Here is a 19,517-nt window from a genome sequence, read left to right as displayed (position 1 = left end):
TCTTCCCTTTTCTGCTCGTGAGCTGGGCCCCCTTGACCACCCACAGCACTCCTCTCAAATAGTTACTGCCTTGTCTGACAATAACTCCCCTTAAATCCAGCCTTAGGTTGCTGGCCTTTCCAGGATGCCTCCTCTCCTCCTAGGGTCCTGGTGGGGGTGAAAACAACCAAAGACCATGTGCTCAAACAAACAGGAACTTTTATTACCTTCAAACTTCACCTCTGCTGTCAATCATTACCTAGAAACATTTCCCTCTGCAATATATTCCAGGACCTTCCCCCTGGGCTGGGCCGGGCTGGGCTCTTCCCCCCAGCGACATCCCACTCTCCCCCCCCCCCACCCCCCCCCCCCCAGTGACTCCAGGGAGAAACCAACACCACTCAGTAATCCATATATAATGGGGGATTACACTTGGAAAAAGCTTTCTTGCTTTTGTTACTGTTTTCCTCTTCCAGCTGCAGGCATCTCACTATCCTCACATTCCAAGCTCAATGGAACTCACTTCTTGTGCATTATTGTACCTTGGAGATATTTGAATGTCTATGTCTATGCCCTTTCCCCTCCATACCTTGAAGGTACAGTATATGTATTAGAACACTAAAATTCATTTTATGTGATTTATGGCAGTGTTTCCCAAGTCTGGTCTTGGAGTACCCCTTTGGCAGTCAGGTTTTCAGGATATCCACAATGAATATGCTTGAAAGAGATTGCATATAATGGAGGCAGTGTATGCAAATCAAGTTCATATATATTCATGTAGATATCCTGAAAACCTGATGGTAAGGAGTACTCCAGGACTGGACTTGGGAAACACTGGCTTATGGCACAGTGTACATCATTTGTTAGTCCAGAGAAGCGCTACCAGTTGGGCAGTGTGAGCAGAGAATTTATAATGCAGGTTCCTTTTGGTTTCAGATAGCGATGAAAGCTGATCAATGTTAATCTATTGCAGGTTTCGTTCTTGTGCAGTTTTCTAATTGAAAATTGCTGCAGGATTTTTGGAGAGGAAATCACTTCACTTAATTAGAGACTTATCAGTGAGCTCTGACAACAGAGAAGATGGCTCAGGTAAAGTACATTCAGTCTTATTCTAAATAATATTGGAGACATTAACATGTTCCTTACACAAAGTCCTTGAGATATCCATGTATGATTCTCAGTTAAAGTCCTGTTTTATATACACCCAATTGCAGGTCTTTGAAATGGAACACGTAATCTACAAGTGGTCTTTATGTCAGACAGCAAGAAAATCCTTGTTTAAGAAGGCTAGGTAACTTCAGATGACATTAGTTATGAAAGAGCTCATCTTGAGCAATAACAGAATATACACAAAAAGGGAATTCAGCCCACAAAGGGGTAAAGTTTCAGTAGAATGTCTGACTCTACAAGCCTGCTTTTTAACTCCACAAATTCAACCAGTATTGAAAGAGAAAGTATGTGTGTATTTTGTAATTGAATCATGGAGGCGTAATTTCAAAGCACATGGAGGGGCATTTTCGATATGAGGTCTAAGTCCAACTTTGAACATCCTGCACAAAATGTCCAAAATCCGAATAGGAAATAAGATCATTTTCGAAAAAAGAAAAACAGTTATTTTTTATTATTATTATTTTTTTTAAAATACTGTTTCGAACAAGGTTTTGTGCTTTGGACATTTTGTTTTTTGGTTCATTTTTCGAAGAAAAAAAACGAATAAGTGCAAAACGTAGAGATTCACGCCATTGGGATGTAGGAGGAGCCAGCATTTTTAGTAGGCTGGTGTCACGTTTGTGGCCGTGCCCTTATGTTCAGACCTACTGTTTCTCTGTGACCTCTCCAGTCTTCCTTATTTCCTGTTAGCCAAGCCTCGCTTTGGTCTCCCTGCTTCTGCTTCATTTCCTACTTGTGATATCATCAGCCTACTCCTTTATAAGGACACAGGGAGCTTTCCTACGTTGCCTTTGCAAGAGGTCTCTTAATCTTGTGTTACCTGTTTAGATCATATCCATGATGCTTGGCTTTGTTCTTGAGTGTTTTACTCCTGAAGGTCTGTGCTGTGTTTCTCTGAGTCTTGTGTTTCAATGCTTTCCTTTGTTTCTGCGAGTTTGCTTTTGAATCTTGTTTCCTGAAAGCCTGGCTGTAGAGCCACACCCTGCCCTTGGTGTCTGTATCTGTTTGATACTACCATTGGCTCCTGCTTTTAGTCTAGCCCTGCTTTTGACTCTTGCTATAGTTAAGCTCTGTGTTTAAGCCAACCTCTGTGTTTTGCCAAGCTCTGTTTCTGTATTCCCTGTTCTGTTTCCTGTGTGTGTGGTTCTTGTCTGTTTATTCTGAGTCTGTAGAAGCCAGCATCATACCTGATTACTTCACTGCTATCCAGCTGTGGGTGCTGGTAAGCTAGGGTTACCATATGGCTCCAGAAAAAGGAGGATGGATTGAGCCAGCCGGGTTTTACTTCCATTGCTTTCAATGGAAAGCAATTGCTTTCAATGGAAGTAATTGAGCCAGCTGGGTTTTACTTCCATTGCTTGAAAGCAATGGAAGTAAAACCCGGCTGGCTCAATCCGTCCTTTTTCTGGAGCCATATGGTAACCGTATGTTCTCCGAGGACAAGCAGGCTGCTTGTTCTCACGACTGGGTGACGTCCGCGGCAGCCCCCACCAACCGGAAAAGGCTTCGCGGGACGGTCGGCACGCAGGGCACGCCCACCGCGCATGCGCGGCCGTCTTCCCGCCCGTGCGCGACCGCTCCCGCCAGTTCCTTTTTTTCCGCGTCTGGAGAGAGTCGTGCTTTGCCGCTCTCTCTGCTTTCAGCCGCCGGAAAGTCGATCGCGTTTACGCGGATCGTTGTTTTTTCTATTTAATTTTTTGTTACCGCCGGTTTCCCTTTTCTTTTTTCAAAAAAAAAAAAAAAAACCTGAGCGTGTGGAGCACGCGCTCCCTTTTTCCCTCGTTTCCAGCGGGGACGCCGCGTTGCGGCCTAGTGGCCGCACGGTCGTTTTCTTTTCGAGGTGTGATTTTCGCCACCATTGACGACTTTGACTTCGCCGACGCGATTTTTTCCGTCGATGTCCTCGAAGGTCCCGAGTGGATTTAAAAAGTGTGGTCGCTGCGGCCGGCCGATCTCGCAGACCGACACCCACGCTTGGTGCCTCCAGTGCCTCGGGCCGGAGCACAATATCAAGTCGTGTTCCCTGTGTCTCGGTCTCCGGAAACGGACTCAAGTTGCGAGGCAAGTTCTGCGGGACCATCTTTTTGGAACTTGCGCCGGCCCCTCGACGTCGACCTCGACGGCATCGGTATCGACGCCCGGTCCTTCGGTACCGGTAACGATGCCCGAGACATCGGCACCGATGGCATCGACCCCAGGAGAACAGGTCCCGTCGGCCCGCCGGTCCGCCGGCGAGGGTGGAGGTGAGCGGCCGCGTGGGCAGTCGGCCCCGGTCACTCCCTCAGCCCGTGGTCCACGGGACCGAACCCTGTCTGACCCGGCTCCTCGAGACCGAGGGGGATCGTCCTCCTCCTCCTCCATACCTCCCGGCGCCGGTGACGCGCATCGAAAGAAGGACAAGAAGCGTCGTCACCGGTCGCCCTCGGTGCATCCGGACATCGGAGAGGAGGCGACACCGAAGCGTCATCGCCGAGAGGAGAGGTCCCCGTCGGTGGTGGAGGTACCGACGCGTCAGGGTTCCGGCACCTTGGTGCCGTCTCCTGGCCCCCATCAGCTTCTGACACCGACACCCCTGCCGGCCCCACCGCCTTTCCCGGCAGCGGGCCTGGACGAGTGCCTCAGAGCCATCCTTCCGGGGATCCTGGAAGGGCTGATGCGCCAGCCGATGTCTGTGGCGCCGGCGAGCTCTAGCCCGGCGCCGGGGCCGTCGACACCGCCGCCGCTTGCGGCGCCGGTCTCGACCGCCACGCAGGTGGAGTCGACGTCGATGGAGGGAGCTCCGTCCCCGCCGACGCGGGAGTCCACTGCTCGACGACACCGAGACCTCGGTGCCTCGACGTCGAGCCGGGCCCGGTTCAGGACTCAGCTACATGAGCTCATGTCCGATACCGAGGATGAGGCCTCGTGGGGGGAAGAGGAGGACCCTAGATATTTCTCCTCAGAGGAGTCTACGGGCCTTCCCTCGGACCCCACGCCTTCACCGGAGAGGAAGCTCTCACCTCCTGAGAGTCTCTCCTTTGCCTCCTTTGTGCGGGATATGTCTATTAGCATTCCCTTCCCCGTGGTCTCTGTGGAAGAGCCGAGGGCCGAGATGCTCGAGGTCCTCGACTATCCATCACCACCTAGAGAGTCCTCCACGGTGCCGCTGCACAATGTCCTCAAGGAGACACTGCTTCGGAACTGGGTGCGACTGTTAACTAACCCCACCATTCCCAAGAAAGCAGAGTCCCAGTACAGGATCCACTCGGACCCGGAGTTAATGCGGCCCCAATTGCCCCATGACTCGGCGGTCGTGGATTCTGCTCTCAAGAGGGCACGGAGTTCGAGGGATACCGCCTCGGCGCCCCCGGGGCGGGAGTCTCGCACTCTGGACTCGTTTGGGAGGAAGGCCTACCAATCCTCCATGCTCGTGACCCGCATCCAGTCATACCTGCTCTATATGAGCATCCACATGCGGACTAATGTGCAACAACTGGCGGACCTGGTCGATAAGCTCCCGCCGGAGCAGTCCAGGCCTTATCAGGAGGTGGTCAGGCAGCTGAAGGCGTGCAGAAAGTTCCTGTCCAGGGGTATCTATGACACCTGTGACGTGGCATCTCGTGCTGCGGCCCAAGGTATAGTGATGCGCAGGCTCTCATGGCTGCGTGCCTCTGACCTGGACAACCGCACCCAGCAGAGACTGGCCGACGTCCCTTGCCGGGGGGATAACATTTTTGGTGAGAAGGTCGAGCAGATGGTGGACCAACTGCATCAGCGGGAAACCGCTCTCGACAAGCTCTCCCACCGGGCGCCTTCAGCATCCACCTCAGCAGGTGGACGTTTTTCCCGGGCCCGGCAGGCTGCACCCTATTCTTTTGCAAAGCGTAGGTACAACCAGCCGGCCCGAAGGCCTCGTCAGGCACAGGGACAGCCCCAGCGCGCTCGTTCCCGTCAACAGCGTGCGCCTAAGCAGCCCCCTGCGCCTCCACAGCAAAAGCCAGGGACGGGCTTTTAACTGGATCCACGGGAACATAGCCGCCCTCAAAGTGTCCGTACCGGACGATCTGCCGGTCGGGGGGAGGTTAAAATATTTTCACCAAAGGTGGCCTCTCATAACCTCCGACCAGTGGGTTCTCCAAATAGTGCGGTGCGGATACGCCCTGAATTTGGCCTCCCTGCCTCCAAATTGTCCTCCGGGAGCTCAATCCTTCAGCTCCCATCACAAGCAGGTACTTGCAGAGGAACTCTCCGCCCTTCTCAGCGCCAATGCGGTCGAGCCCGTACCACCCGGGCAGGAAGGGCAGGGATTCTATTCCAGGTACTTCCTTGTGGAAAAGAAAACAGGGGGGATGCGTCCCATCCTAGACCTGAGAGGCCTGAACAAATTCCTGGTCAAAGAAAAGTTCAGGATGCTTTCCTTGGGCACCCTTCTGCCAATGATTCAGAAAAACGATTGGCTATGTTCCCTGGATTTAAAGGATGCATATACTCACATCCCGATACTGCCAGCTCACAGACAGTATCTCAGATTCCGCCTGGGCGCACGGCACTTTCAGTACTGTGTGCTGCCCTTTGGGCTCGCCTCCACCCCAAGAGTGTTTACAAAGTGCCTCGTGGTGGTGGCGGCGTACCTACGCAGGCTGGGAGTGCACGTGTTCCCATATCTCGACGATTGGCTGGTCAAGAACACCTCGGAGGCAGGAGCCCTCCGGTCCATGCAGTGCACTATTCAACTCCTGGAGCTGCTGGGGTTTGTGATAAATTACCCAAAGTCCCATCTCCAGCCAACCCAGTCTCTGGAATTCATAGGAGCTCTGCTGAATACCCAGACGGCTCAGGCCTTCCTTCCCGAAGCGAGGGCCAACAACCTCCTGTCCCTCGCTTCGCAGACCAGAGCGTCTCAGCAGGTCACAGCTCGGCAGATGTTGAGACTTCTGGGTCATATGGCCTCCACAGTTCATGTGACTCCCATGGCTCGTCTTCACATGAGATCTGCTCAATGGACCCTAGCTTCCCAGTGGTTCCAAGCCACCGGGAATCTAGAAGATGTCATCCGCCTCTCCACCAGTTGCCGCACTTCACTGCTCTGGTGGACCATCCGGACCAATTTGACCCTGGGACGTCCATTCCAAATTCCACAGCCCACGAAGGTGCTGACGACGGATGCATCTCGCCTGGGTTGGGGAGCTCATGTCGATGGGCTTCACACCCAGGGTCTGTGGTCCCTCCAGGAAAAGGATCTGCAGATCAACCTCCTGGAGCTCCGAGCGATCAGAGATCGGCTGTCCTGTCCTGCCAAATTATCCAAATTCGGACAGACAATCAGGTTGCAATGTATTACGTCAACAAGCAGGGGGGCACCGGATCTCGCCCCCTGTGTCAGGAAGCCGTCGGGCTGTGGCGCTGGGCGTGCCAGTTTGGCATGCTCCTCCAAGCCACATACCTGGCAGGCGTAAACAACAGTCTGGCCGACAGACTGAGCAGAGTCATGCAACCGCACGAGAGGTCGCTCCATTCCAGAGTGGTACGCAAGATCTTCCGAGAGTGGGGCACCCCCTCGGTGGACCTTTTCGCCTCTCAGACCAACCACAAGCTGCCTCTGTTCTGTTCCAGACTTCAGACACACGGCAGGCTAGCGTCGGACGCCTTTCTCCTCCATTGGGGGACCGGCCTCCTGTATGCTTATCCTCCCATACCTTTGGTGGGGAAGACCTTACTGAAGCTCAAGCAGGACCGCGGCACCATGATTCTGATAGCGCCCTTTTGGCCCCGTCAGATCTGGTTCCCTCTTCTTCTGGAGTTGTCCTCAGAAGAACCGTGGAGATTGGAGTGTTTTCCGACTCTCATTTCGCAGATCGACGGAGCGTTACTGCACCCCAACCTTCAGTCTCTGGCTCTCACGGCCTGGATGTTGAGGGCGTAGACTTCGCTGCGTTGGGTCTGTTGGAGGGTGTCTCCCGGGTCCTGCTTGCCTCCAGGAAGGATTCCACTAAAAAGAGTTACTTTTTCAAGTGGAGGAGGTTTGTCGTTTGGTGTGAGAGCAAGGCCCTAGAACCTCGTTCTTGCCCTGCACAGAACCTGCTTGAATACCTTCTACACTTATCAGAGTCTGGCCTCAAGACCAACTCAGTAAGGAATCACCTTAGTGCGATTAGGGCTTACCATTATCGTGTGGAAGGTAAAGCCATCTCTGGAGAGCCTTTAGTCGTTCGATTCATGAGAGGCTTGCTTTTGTCAAAGCCCCCTATCAAGCCTCCTACAGTGTCATGGGATCTCAACGTCGTCCTCACCCAGCTGATGAAACCTCCTTTTGAGCCACTGAATACCTGCCATCTGAAGTACTTGACCTGGAAGGTCATTTTCTTGGTGGCAGTTACTTCAGCTCGTAGGGTCAGTGAGCTTCAAGCCCTAGTAGCTCATGCTCCATATACCAAATTTGATCACAACAGAGTAGTGCTCCGCACCCACCCAAAGTTCCTGCCGAAGGTGGTGTCGGAGTTCCATCTTAACCAGTCAATTGTCTTGCCAGCATTCTTCCCCAGGCCGCATACCCGCCCTGCTGAACGTCAGTTGCACACATTGGACTGCAAGAGAGCATTGGCCTTCTACTTGGAGCGGACACAGCCCCACAGACAGTCCGCCCAATTGTTTGTTTCTTTCGACCCTAACAGGCTAGGGGTCGCTGTCGGGAAACGCACCATCTCCAATTGGCTAGCAGATTGCATTTCCTTCACTTACGCCCAGGCTGGGCTGGCTCTTGAGGGTCATGTCACGGCTCATAGTGTTAGAGCCATGGCAGCGTCAGTGGCCCACTTGAAGTCAGCCACTATTGAAGAGATCTGCAAGGCTGCGACGTGGTCATCTGTCCACACATTCACATCACATTACTGCCTCCAGCAGGATACCCGACGCGACAGTCGGTTCGGGCAGTCGGTGCTGCAGAATCTGTTTGGGGTGTAAATCCAACTCCACCCTCCAGGACCCGAATTTATTCTGGTCAGGCTGCACTCTCAGTTAGTTGTTCTTCGTAGGTCAATTTCTGTTGTACCCTCGCCGTTGCGAGGTCCAATTGACCTGGGTTCTTGTTTTGAGTGAGCCTGAAAGCTAGGGATACCCCAGTCGTGAGAACAAGCAGCCTGCTTGTCCTCGGAGAAAGTGAATGATACATACCTGTAGCAGGTGTTCTCCGAGGACAGCAGGCTGATTGTTCTCACCTACCCTCCCTCCTCCCCTTTGGAGTTGTGTGTTCATATTTTATTGCTTGTCATTCAACTGGCGGGAGCGGTCGCGCACGGGCGGGAAGACGGCCGCGCATGCGCGGTGGGCGTGCCCTGCGTGCCGACCGTCCCGCGAAGCCTTTTCCGGTTGGTGGGGGCTGCCGCGGACGTCACCCAGTCGTGAGAACAATCAGCCTGCTGTCCTCGGAGAACACCTGCTACAGGTATGTATCATTCACTGTAAGCACATTGTTTCTTTCTTTGTTTGTTTGTCTTCCCTTAGTCTGCTTAATCCTTTGCCTGCCATGTTTGCTTCTTGGCTCTTGAGCTTTGTTTCTGCCAAGTTCTGTTCCTGTGTGTGTTTGAGCCAGGTTCTGCTCCTGCTCTATGTTTGAGCTAGGTCTGTCCCAGTTCTCTGCTAAACCAAGTCCCTTTCAGTATCTGGTTCCAGCCAAGCCAAGCCTGTTCCAGAATCCAGTTCCAGCCAAGCCCATTCCAGAATCCAGTTCCAGCCAAGTCCGTTCCAGAATCCGGTTCCAGCCAAGCCCGTTCCAGCATCCTGTTCCAGTCAAGCCAAGCCCGTTCCAGAATTCTGTTCCAGCCAAGCCTGTTTGAGAATCCTGTTCCACCCAAGCCTGTTTGAGAATCCTGAATCCTGTTCCTGTCTTGGTTATTGTCTTGCTTCTGTTATTCTTGTTGCCTAGCTCCTACCCTGTCTTGCTTGTCCAGGTGTGCTTTGTCTTGTCTCTTTCAGTCTAGTCCTGTCCGGATCCAGTCCTTGACTAGTCCTTTTTCTTGCCCATTTCTGGACCCAGTTTTAATCTACTTCCATGTTTTGCCTTGTCCTGTCTGGGTTCCAGTTCTGGCCCTTTGCCTTCTTTTCCTTGCCTCATCTGGATCCGGTTCTTATGTTGTCCATTGTGTTTAGTTACCTCTGTCCTGCCTTGTTGAGTCTGTTAGTTTATCCTAGTCCAGTTTGTTCTGTTTCCTGCCTGTGCCAGCCCAGGTGATGTAACCTACGTAGGTTACTTACGTCAGACGGGGAGGCGGGCCCAGGTCAGGGAGGGAGAGACATCCTCCTGAAGACTCGCAGGGATCAGATGATCTTCTTGCCTTCACAGAGAGGTGAGAGGCGCTGCGTGGGCCCGGTAAGGCGGAGGGGGGGGTCCAGTGGAGGGGGGGAGCTGCAGCGATGACCTCAGGGGGGGGCACTGGGCGGAGGATGGCGGGAGGCGGAGCTGTGGGAGAAGGAGAAAGAGAGAATGAGGAAGGGAGGGGGGCCGGGGCTGCTAAACTTTTGATTTTTGTTTTGATTTTGTATTTAATACGCGGGGGAGGGGAGGGCAAGGCCATCCATACAGGACGCTCCTGACGAGCGCCTTTGCCCCCTCCTGATCCTTTTTTGATTTTGTTTTCATTTTCTATTTTATGCAGAGGGAAAGCGGGGAGCCACGTGTTTGTGTTTTTTATCTCAATTTTGTCTTTAAACATGCCAGTTTGGATTTTTATGCTGCAGGGGGCAGCGGGGAGATGACAGCTCAGGCCTTAACGACAACTCTGACCTCACGTTAAATTTATCACGGTAAATGATTCGGTGCAATCGTCGGTATGGTTAGTGCATCCCGAATTGTCCACATTTCAATGGTAGTTACTCGTTTGCATTCCGTTTTCGTTAGCTGCTAGCATCGTCGGAAAATGGCCTTTAATGCATGCTATGGTTGAAAATTTCTTCGTTAAAAGGTCGTTAAGGTTTAGTGCATCTGGGCCTGAGTCATAGGCAAATTATCACAAAGAAAATCTTCCAGTTGAACAGGGTTATAAAAGATAAACCTATTCCCTGATTGGAAATAAGAGGCATGCAGGGAGCCTCAGGGAAAAGTTTTCCCCTGCTTCAAATGTCCATGCTTTTGAAGAAATGCTAAGCAACTTTTGTTGTGGGGGAGGTACTTTAATATACAGCATTTGATTCAATCAAGACGGTCCAAGCCATGCAGCACTGTATAATTTGTACCCTAGAAAGTCCCTCTGAGGCAGATATCCAGTGGCATAATCCAGATACTGCCCCTGAAATCTTTACAGAACACCTCGGCACTATCTGTATAATGCTGGGGCGGAGATTAGCGTTACCTGGGTAGCAACAATTTTCAGCCCAGCTATCCAGATGGCTATTCAAATACCTTAAGACAGCAAAAAGGCTGTCCTGAATCTATCCGAATGAGTTATTCAGATGGCAGCTGAATGTCGCTATTCTCCGGATACTGCTGCGTCTGGAAGTTAAGCAGCAGATATTATCTGGCTACTGCTACTAAATATCTGGATTTTTTTTTTTTTGCCACGACAGCCAGCATTTTGAAAAAATGCTGACTGGTGTGAGCTCATTATCAGGAGGAGTGTTTTCTTCTCAATGTCCATCTGTCTGATCACTTTGGGGCCCTTTTACTAAGCAGCATTAGGCAGCTTAAAATGGCGTGCTGCTGCACATGCTCAAATATCCTGTGATAACTGCCTAATGTGTGCATGCTAATCATGCACCAAAAATGTATTTATGAAAGGGCATGTCTGTGCAGAGTGAGTGTTCCTGCATGGGGTACTAACTGGTTAGTGCAGGAATACTGCGTGAGCCCTTACCACGTACAAAATGGGTGTCTACAAGTTCTCACGTGGTCATTTTTTAATGGGCACGCACTAATGGCAACATTAGCGCATGGCCATTAATACAAAAAATAGAAAATCAGCCATTTTACAACTGTGGTGCACTTTTATCGTAGCTTAGTAAATAATATAATTACACACCATAATTTTAAAGCATGGCCAGTTTTGACATTGTTGGTAAAAAGTGCATCTTCCATTCAGTTTTAGGCTGGTTATATGTGGAAAGCTGCAAGGTTTTGCAAAAGGGAAGTCTTAGAGGCAGAATGAACATTGAATTAATCAGATGTTGAAAGTGCTTTGAACCTAATTCATAACTTTTATATGGCCATCAATTCCTTATTGAGGGAATGGTCAATGGTTTTTTTTCGTTATAAATCAGTAGTTATCTATTTCCTTATCTAGAGCATAACATTTCATGTACGAAGACAGTGAAGGGAAAATATTATACAGATAATTAAATAAGTGTTTAAAATTTAAAAAGTAGCAGTATCCATTCAATCCGTAGAATTGGAATTTGGCTAAAAGCTGAAACTGTGCTTTCATTCTCTTGTAGATATCTGTTCCTTCCAACTGATAGACTCCTCCTATGACAGCCTGGAGAATGAGCTGAATGATGATACCGACTCTACGTTTGGTGACTTGAACAAAAAACGAGGTCAGGACAACAGAAGCAGAGACTCAGTGTTGACCCTCAGTGACTGTGATTTGGACCAGAATGAGGTTGAAGAAGAAGTTCAGATTAAGGTGCTACCTAGGTCAAAACCAATGGAGATTTCTTCTAGGTTGCACCATAAATCTACGTCCCACGAACAGTCAGAAAACGAATCCCTCTGCTCAAATACTTCAGGCTATTCATCGACAACAGTGTCAGATGTATTCCGAGGCTTGAGGCGGCACCGACGTTGCTCCGAACCCACCATAGCTCTCCTGGCTTCTAAGCTTAGACAGCTGAATGATTGCCATGAGAATGCAGCACGCAAGACAAGTTGTGATGCTGTCATGTCACATGAAGAGGAAAATTATCTCAAGCAGTTACGCACATTACAGGTCGAGGGGCAAAAACTTATTAACCGTAGTGTGACCTTGGGAATTGATGTGAGTAGGTGTAGCATAACAAATCAAAATGCTGAAAAGAAAGATATGAATAATCAACTTCAGCCACCCTCCCCAGTGAGGTTAAACATCTGCTCCAGAAACAGCTGCTCTAGCTTATCTTCTCCTGGAACTTCTCCATCAGGTTCTTCAATGAGCTCCTTGGACAGTGCTTTCTCCCAGTTCTCTGACTATTCTGTGTTTACTCCCAGTGAGGTTGCATCTCCCTTGGATTCTGTTTTTCGCTCACAAAGAAGACAAGGGGAACTTTCTCCCGATCTTATGATGTCCAGTCCGTTTTCTAGTGTGCATGTGAGTTCTGAGGTCAGTTCTTCTCTTAAGCCAGCCAGCAGCAGCAGCAATGCAGTTGGCATGGGAAAAGACAGTCTAGAATGCATGGCACAAAAAAGCCCTATTGCTCTCCGTCCCAGCACTTGGCTAAAAAATGGCACATGCACAGTGAAAAAGTGGTCTCTGAAAAAAAAGGAAAAAGCATCCAGGCAAGAAGAAAAGTGTAGTAACTGTGTTAAAATAACAGTTTGCAAAGCGGATACAGAGTATTTTAATGTATTAGAAGACCATCTGTGTCAACAGAAAGAAGATGCACCAAAAAGCCCTGTGCCGACAGAAGTGCTTAATGCAATGCTGAAAGGTGGGATTTGCAATTTGTCTCTCAGTCAGGAGGAAAAGAAGGTAAAAAGCTCACTCCTCTGTCAAGTGGGCACTAAAGATAAGAGACTGAATACCACCCAACAACTGAACAACCAAAACATTGCTGATAAAGGCGGAGAGAATATGAGCTGCAGTTCAATTTCAGGCCAGTCAACGTTCCCCAATAGCAATAAGCTATCTTTAGCAGACAAGGACCTTAGTCACATCCCACAGACAGTATTTTATGGGCAGAATGTTTCTCTCCCAGTTCAGATGAGCAAAAGACCACCATTCAACTCTTTCTGTTTAGATGGACCTCAACTTCTAAATTCAAAGCCTCAGAGTTCTCACAATCAAGCAGATGTTTCTAGTGATGACTTTGAACAATTGGCAAAGGACAGCATAAAAAAGACTTCAGTCTGCAAAGACACAGGTGCCCATGCCACAAAGTTCAAGAAGAATAAAGTCTTGCCTTCAAACATGAGCTCTGAGTGTAAAATTGCAAGCCTTAAGCCAGAAAATCATTTCTGTGTTTCTTCTCAACTGACAAAAGGAGGTGAAGATTACTTCTTCCAACCAGACCTTCATAAGTCTCTTAAAAATAAAAACGTGGCCAGTAAAATGGAGCATCATACAGAGTGCTGCAGTAATCCAGAGTTTGAGGCAATAGACCAAAGTTTTTTTGCAGAGGGGTCTTATGTTTAGAAGCATCCCCAATCGAAACATTGCCTTTGGTTCAATGGCACTTAAGGGAGAGATGCTTAATTTGCGTTGTGCACAACAATTTGCAAATATTATTCTTATTTTGTACAAGACCTGTGAATATATCATTCTTTCTTCATTGTTTTGGACATTCAGCTTTTTTTTTTATAGGTTTGGAAGGTGAATCTATTCCCATACAGCAAGCAAAATATAGCATAATAATATATGGGAAACTATCATGACTGTAAAAGTAATTCCACAAGGGGTTTCATGGACATCAAAGACAATGAGAATGAGTATATGATGCATTCAAATGAATAAACATTCAGCAGGGTTTAACATAATTGACCAGGTTTTGTGTAATGTATCTTAAAATGATTATATTCTATCCTTTGAAAAGTATTTAATATCCTGTGATATTGAATATTGTTACTGCTGGCGTGCAGCAGTCATGTCACTATGCTACTTCCTCAAGCTTTTTCTTTAAATGTGATACCGCAAAATTGACAGTCCAGCATGTTCACATATAGTTCTCACATCAAAACACTGCATTCCACCAAATTCAGAATTATACTGAGAGATAGAATCATAAAAACAGAAAACATATGACCTATCTAGTATGTGCAGACGCATCAGAGATTCTCTATACTTGTCCTTTTTTGGAATTCAGACACTGTCTCTGTTTCACTGTCTCCACTGGGAAGCTGTTCCATGCATCTACCACATTTTCTGTAAAGAATTTTTTCTTTAGATTATTCCTGAGTCTATCCTGCTTTCACCCTCATCCTATGATCCCCCATTCCAGATCCTCCTTTCCATTGAAAGAGGCAAGCCTGCTGTGCATTTATACCTGGGAAATCTTTAAATGTTTATATCATATCTCCTGTTTCCACTTTTCCTCGTGTGCTTTGTGTTGAAGACCACTGACCATTGTAGTAGTCCTGTTTATATCCTTTTGAAGGCATCCAGTACGAGGGCCGCCGAGATGGGGGGGGGGGGGTGCAGGGAGGGTCGCCGAAGTCTCTTTCTCTCTCCTGCTCTTGACGGATGATCTTGTCCAGACAGGAGCAGGAGAGAGAAAACTCCAGCGCCAGGCCCTTCTTGGAGACTGGGGAGGACCTGGAGGAACAGACACAGCAGGCGGCTCTTCTCCACAGTCTGCCACATTGCCTTCCCCTGCAGGCTGCTTTTCCCCTCAGGTCGCGCATATTCTTAAGTCTCTTTGCACCTGCATGTTTGCAATCTCCCCACAGATTTTCAATAGCATTACCATCATTCTTCCTGCAAGTACTTCATGGTTGATTTTATGATACGTTTCAAATCGTTGTCTTCCTGAAATTTCCAATCGCTTCGCGCTTCAGTTTCTTTATTGAGTGTAGGACATTGGCTTGTAGGATTTATAAATATTTAGTTGAATTAATTCTCCCTTCTGTTCACACAATGTTTCCTGTACCACTGGTTGCCAGACAACCCCCAAAGCATAATAGATCACCCCCCCCCCCACCCTTAGCAACTGAGAAGATGTTTTCTTTAAATGATTCTGCTTCTCCACCCCCTATATGGTAGTGGCGAAGCAGTTTGTTTGCAATTCATCAGTCCAAAGCACTTTGTCCCAAAAAATTTCAGATTCATCAAGGTTTTCTTTTGCATTCTTTAGACAATTACTTTTGTGATGATGCTGTGGAAGAGGTTTCTTTTGACAACTCTCCCATGTAGATCATTGTTATGTAACTGACACTGTACTAGGGACATATAGAGAAGTACTCCAGTGTTAGCTAACCTTTTCAGTGATCTGTAGATTCTGTGTTGCAAATCTGACCAGTTTTTAGACAGTTCTATGAGATTTTTCTACATCGTCTAGACCTTGCTTTGATTCCATTTAACCTCCATTTCTTAACAAATTGCTAGCTAGAAGTATTTAAAGATTTTTTTAAGAGCACGTTGCTGTTTTGTAAGAGTGTGGATTATCTTCATTTTCAGATGCACATACAGCTTGCTTAGAGAAGCCTGATTGTTGTTGATTGAAGTATGGTAGGCAGACGCTGTAGATGATTGTTGTTGATTGAAGTACGGTAGGCAGAAGCTGTAGATGATCACAATCTGAGAAGTTAGAAGGGTCAGAGTAATTGTTCAGCCATGGAATTAACTTCACTTGACTAATTAAGGGGCCCTTTTATTAAGCCGCGGTAAAAAGTGGCCTGCGATACTGCAGGTGCGTTTATTGGGTGCATGCTGGGCCAGTTTTTACTGCTACATAAAAGGGATTTTTTTAATGAGATGGGAAAGGGGCCTGCAGTAAAAGTGAAACCACGCGATCCCTTAACGCTACCTGGTGAGTAGTCGGCGCAAACCAAGTGCCGATTACTGTAGGAGGAAATATTTCATCCATATGTTATGGGTGCATGCCAAATCTGAAATTAACGCCAGTAGTCTCATTTGGACATACGCTGTACGCTCATAGAGCCTACCGCGGCTTAGTAAAAAGGCCCCTGAAAGCCTAATGAGTAAACGCCTTTTTGGGCCTTATTAACAACTTTTTTAAAAGTCGTCATGAATCAACTGGCAGGGTGTCAAACGTTTGCACATCATATTCTCTTTTTCATTATTTTTTGGTATGTTAAAATCAGTATATAGTAAGGTTACATTAAAATTGGATAAAGATGTCATGTTTAGCTTTGCACTAGTGTTGTCCTATGTGTTGTCAGTGTGACACTGAACGACACTCTAGCCTTCAAAGCTGTAATGCAGTTATATCTGTAACTGTTGGCCTCCAAATAAGTTTTGTACAACATTGATTTCAAGAAACAAACAGTTCTGTTAAATGCTGTCACCACCATGTTGTAGCAATTTGTGAGGAAATATATGAAGATGCTGAGACTTTCAGTTACATTGCTGAAGGTGTATTTCCCTTTAATGTGCTCTTTCAGTGTTTTGCTAATGTTCAGTCTGTGAATAGTTTATAAATATTTATACGTTGCTGTAAATTGCATTATGTATTATAGTAAGTGAAACATGTTATTTTATTATAATCCAGTTCAATCATTTAATATATTTAAAAATACATTCTTTAAATAAAATGCTTTATGTGTTTGGATAATGTCATGATAAATTTTGGTATTATATATATGCATTAAATAAATGTGTATTTTTGTACTTGCAGAAATTGCTGCTAACTTTGTAAGTTCTGTTTTATTTGGTTTTGTTAAGGCACTGGTGATGCTGTGTTTGTATTTTTTGTGAAGTGTATTAAAATATATTAACATAATATAAATACATCCTAATATCTCTGTTATTTAAAGTCTGTTAAATAAAGCCAAGATGTCAAATGATGGTAATCTAAGATCAGATTGAGCCAAGTAATAAAAATGAAAGTATGTATATATCAATATAAGATACGTCAGGCTGTTTCAGATCTGTCCTCCACTTCCTCAGTCAGAGAACCCTATAGAAAAGGAGTGTAAGAAAAATTTTTTAAATCACCATTCCAAACATCTGTAAATGTAAAGAGGCCTCAATGATCTTAAACAATGTGGGAAAGTATTTCACAATGTCTCAGGCTAAAATGAGTCAGGTCTAAGCACGCCACGTGAGTTTATGGTCTCAGAACACTGTTTCTTCAGTGGCCAGTCTTCCTAAGAAAAAGCTTAAGTCTTTGGGCCCTATTTACTAAGCTGCACTGAAGGCACACTAACCTTTTAGCGCGCACTAATGCTAGAGACACCCATATATTCCTATGGGTGTCACTAGCATTAGCACGCACTAATTGTTAGTGCGCACTAAAAAGTTAGTAAACGTGGCCCTTTGAGTTGTTGTATGTGTTTGTTTATATATTTTTTGTACTATGTATGTTCCAGTGTTACCTACCTAGTTGATAGGCTTGCTAAAAATGCAATAAATAATTAAACATACATAAGAACATAAGCATTGTGGCATACTGGGTCAGACCAAAAGTCCATCAAGTCCAGTATCATGTTTCAGGTCACAAGTACATGGCAAGATCACCAAAGAGTAAAAACAGATTTTAGCTGCTTATCCCAGGAATGAGCAATGGGTTTTCCCTAGTTTAGCTTAATAATGGCTTATGGACTTTTCTTGTAGAAACTTGTCCAAACCTTTTTTAAACCTTGCTACACTAACTACTTTTATCTCGTTCTCTGTTGACAAATTCCAGAGTTTAATTACACTTCGAGTGAAAAACTATTGTCTCCGAATTGATTTAAATTTACTGCTTAGTAGGTTCATTGAGATCATGTGTAGGGCAATTCTATAACCTAGGTGGCCTAGCTCCAAGCCCTTAGGTTCCTCCACAGGTCACTTAGCTATCATCAGAATGGATGAACGACCTCCATACTTTGATGTGGATAGAGAAGGGATGGTTGAGGGCCATCCAGGTAGGAAGAAAGATATAATCCTAATAAAATGCCAAAAAGCTATCACCCAGGGCTAGAAGTGAGTGGCTGAACTCGTTTTAACATCTGAAATTGGACAAAGCGGTTGATGAGACAGCTAGGGTAAGAGTCATGGATTTGAGCTACCTTTTCTACTTTTGTCTGTTGTATTACTTATGACTGATCTTAAAGGACTGTTCATATTTTATTTTGTAGTGGATGACAGAGGTGAAAAACACAGCCAATGCAGTATCACTCTCCTTAGTACACAAGTATTGGGACAAACCGAAGGTCCATCAAGCCCAGCATCCTGTTCCAACAGTGACCAATCCAGGTTACAAGTACCCAGCAAGATCCCAAAACAGTACAATACATTTTATGCTGCTTATCCTAGAAATAAGCAGTGTAGTTTCCCCAAGTCCGCTTTAATAATGGCTTATGGACTTTTAGGAAGATATCCAAACCTTTTTTAAACTCTGCTAAGCTAACTGCTTTTACAACATTCTCTGGCAAAGAATTCCAGAGTTTAATTACATGTTGAGTGAAGAAATATTTTCTCCAATTCATTTTAAATTTACTATTTTGTAACTTCATTGTTTTCCCCCTCGTCCTAATGTTTTTGGAAAGAGTAAACAAGCGATTCACGTCTACCCGTTCCACTCCACTTATTATTTTATAAACCTCTATCATATCTCCCCTCAGCCGTCTTTTCTCCAAGCTGAAGAGCCCTAGCAGCTTTAACCTTTCCTCATAGGGAAGTTGTCCCATCCCCTTTATCATTTTCATCGCCCTTCTCTGTACTTTTTCTAATTCCACGATATCATTTTTGAGATGTGTTGACCAGAATTGCACACAATATTCGAGGTGCGATACAAAGGCATTATAACATCCTCATTTTTGTTTTCCATTCCTTTCCTAATAATACCTAACATTCTATTTGCTTTCCTAGCTGCTGCTGCACACTGAGCAGAGGGTTTCAACGTATCATCAATTACACCTAGATCCCTTTCCTAGTCTGTGACTCCTAATGTGCAACCTTGCATTACGTAGCTATAGTTTGGGTTCCTCTTTCCCACAAGCATCACTTTGCACTTCCTGAGGCCACAGAATTATGGTGATTGAAGTTCATTCTTGGGGGGAGGGGGGAAAGAAAGATGAGTGTTCAGAGATTGGTCCTAGGGCTCATTCTGCCTAATAATTTTGGGGGCCTTTAACAGAGCGGCGGTAAGCCCAACACGGGTTTACTGCTCGCTCTTCTGGGACTACTGCCAGCCCAACGCAGCCGCCAGCGGTAGTCGCACCCCGAGCATGCGCCATTTCCAAGGGAAAAAGAAAACCCCCAGAAATGGCTTGCATGGCGATAAACTGGCAGTAACCAAGCATCACCGCGTGTGCCCAGTTACCACTGGGTTAGCACAGGAGCCCTTGTCGCCATCTCAGTGGGTGGTGGTAAGGGCTTCCTGCTGTATGACCATGCAGTAAGAGTTCTCTCACCATGTGACCATTTTTGTGGGGTATTTTACTGGCTGCGGAAAAAAGGGCCCTGGTGCTACCGCAGGGCCCTTTTTTCCACAGCTTAGTAAAAGGACCCCCTTTGTGAGCAATCTTCTGCAGGGCTTTGGAGAAAAGTTTGTCTTTTTGTGGAGTGGACATGTATGAGGGAAGTGGTAGTAAAATAAACAATTGT

The 19,517-nt window shown here is 46.7% G+C and overlaps 1 protein-coding gene across 1 annotated transcript in view; it reads left to right on the top strand.

The window, feature by feature from the left end:
* LOC115469595 (rho GTPase-activating protein 20-like) overlaps nt 1-14,398 on the top strand; it is a 24,420-nt gene extending 10,022 nt beyond the window's left edge. The window contains 3 exon segments of the mRNA XM_030202390.1: nt 953-1,024; nt 1,026-1,068; nt 11,551-14,398. Of these exon segments, the coding sequence (XP_030058250.1) occupies nt 953-1,024; nt 1,026-1,068; nt 11,551-13,445 (2,010 nt within the window). The 3' untranslated portion in view covers nt 13,446-14,398.
* Nucleotides 14,399-19,517: the final 5,119 nt, after the last annotated feature.

Source organism: Microcaecilia unicolor, chromosome 4, assembly GCF_901765095.1.
Source record: "Microcaecilia unicolor chromosome 4, aMicUni1.1, whole genome shotgun sequence".
Taxonomy (NCBI): Eukaryota; Metazoa; Chordata; class Amphibia; order Gymnophiona; family Siphonopidae; genus Microcaecilia; species Microcaecilia unicolor.
Note: the sequence above shows the minus strand (reverse complement) of the source record. Positions and strands in the feature narration are given on the sequence as shown.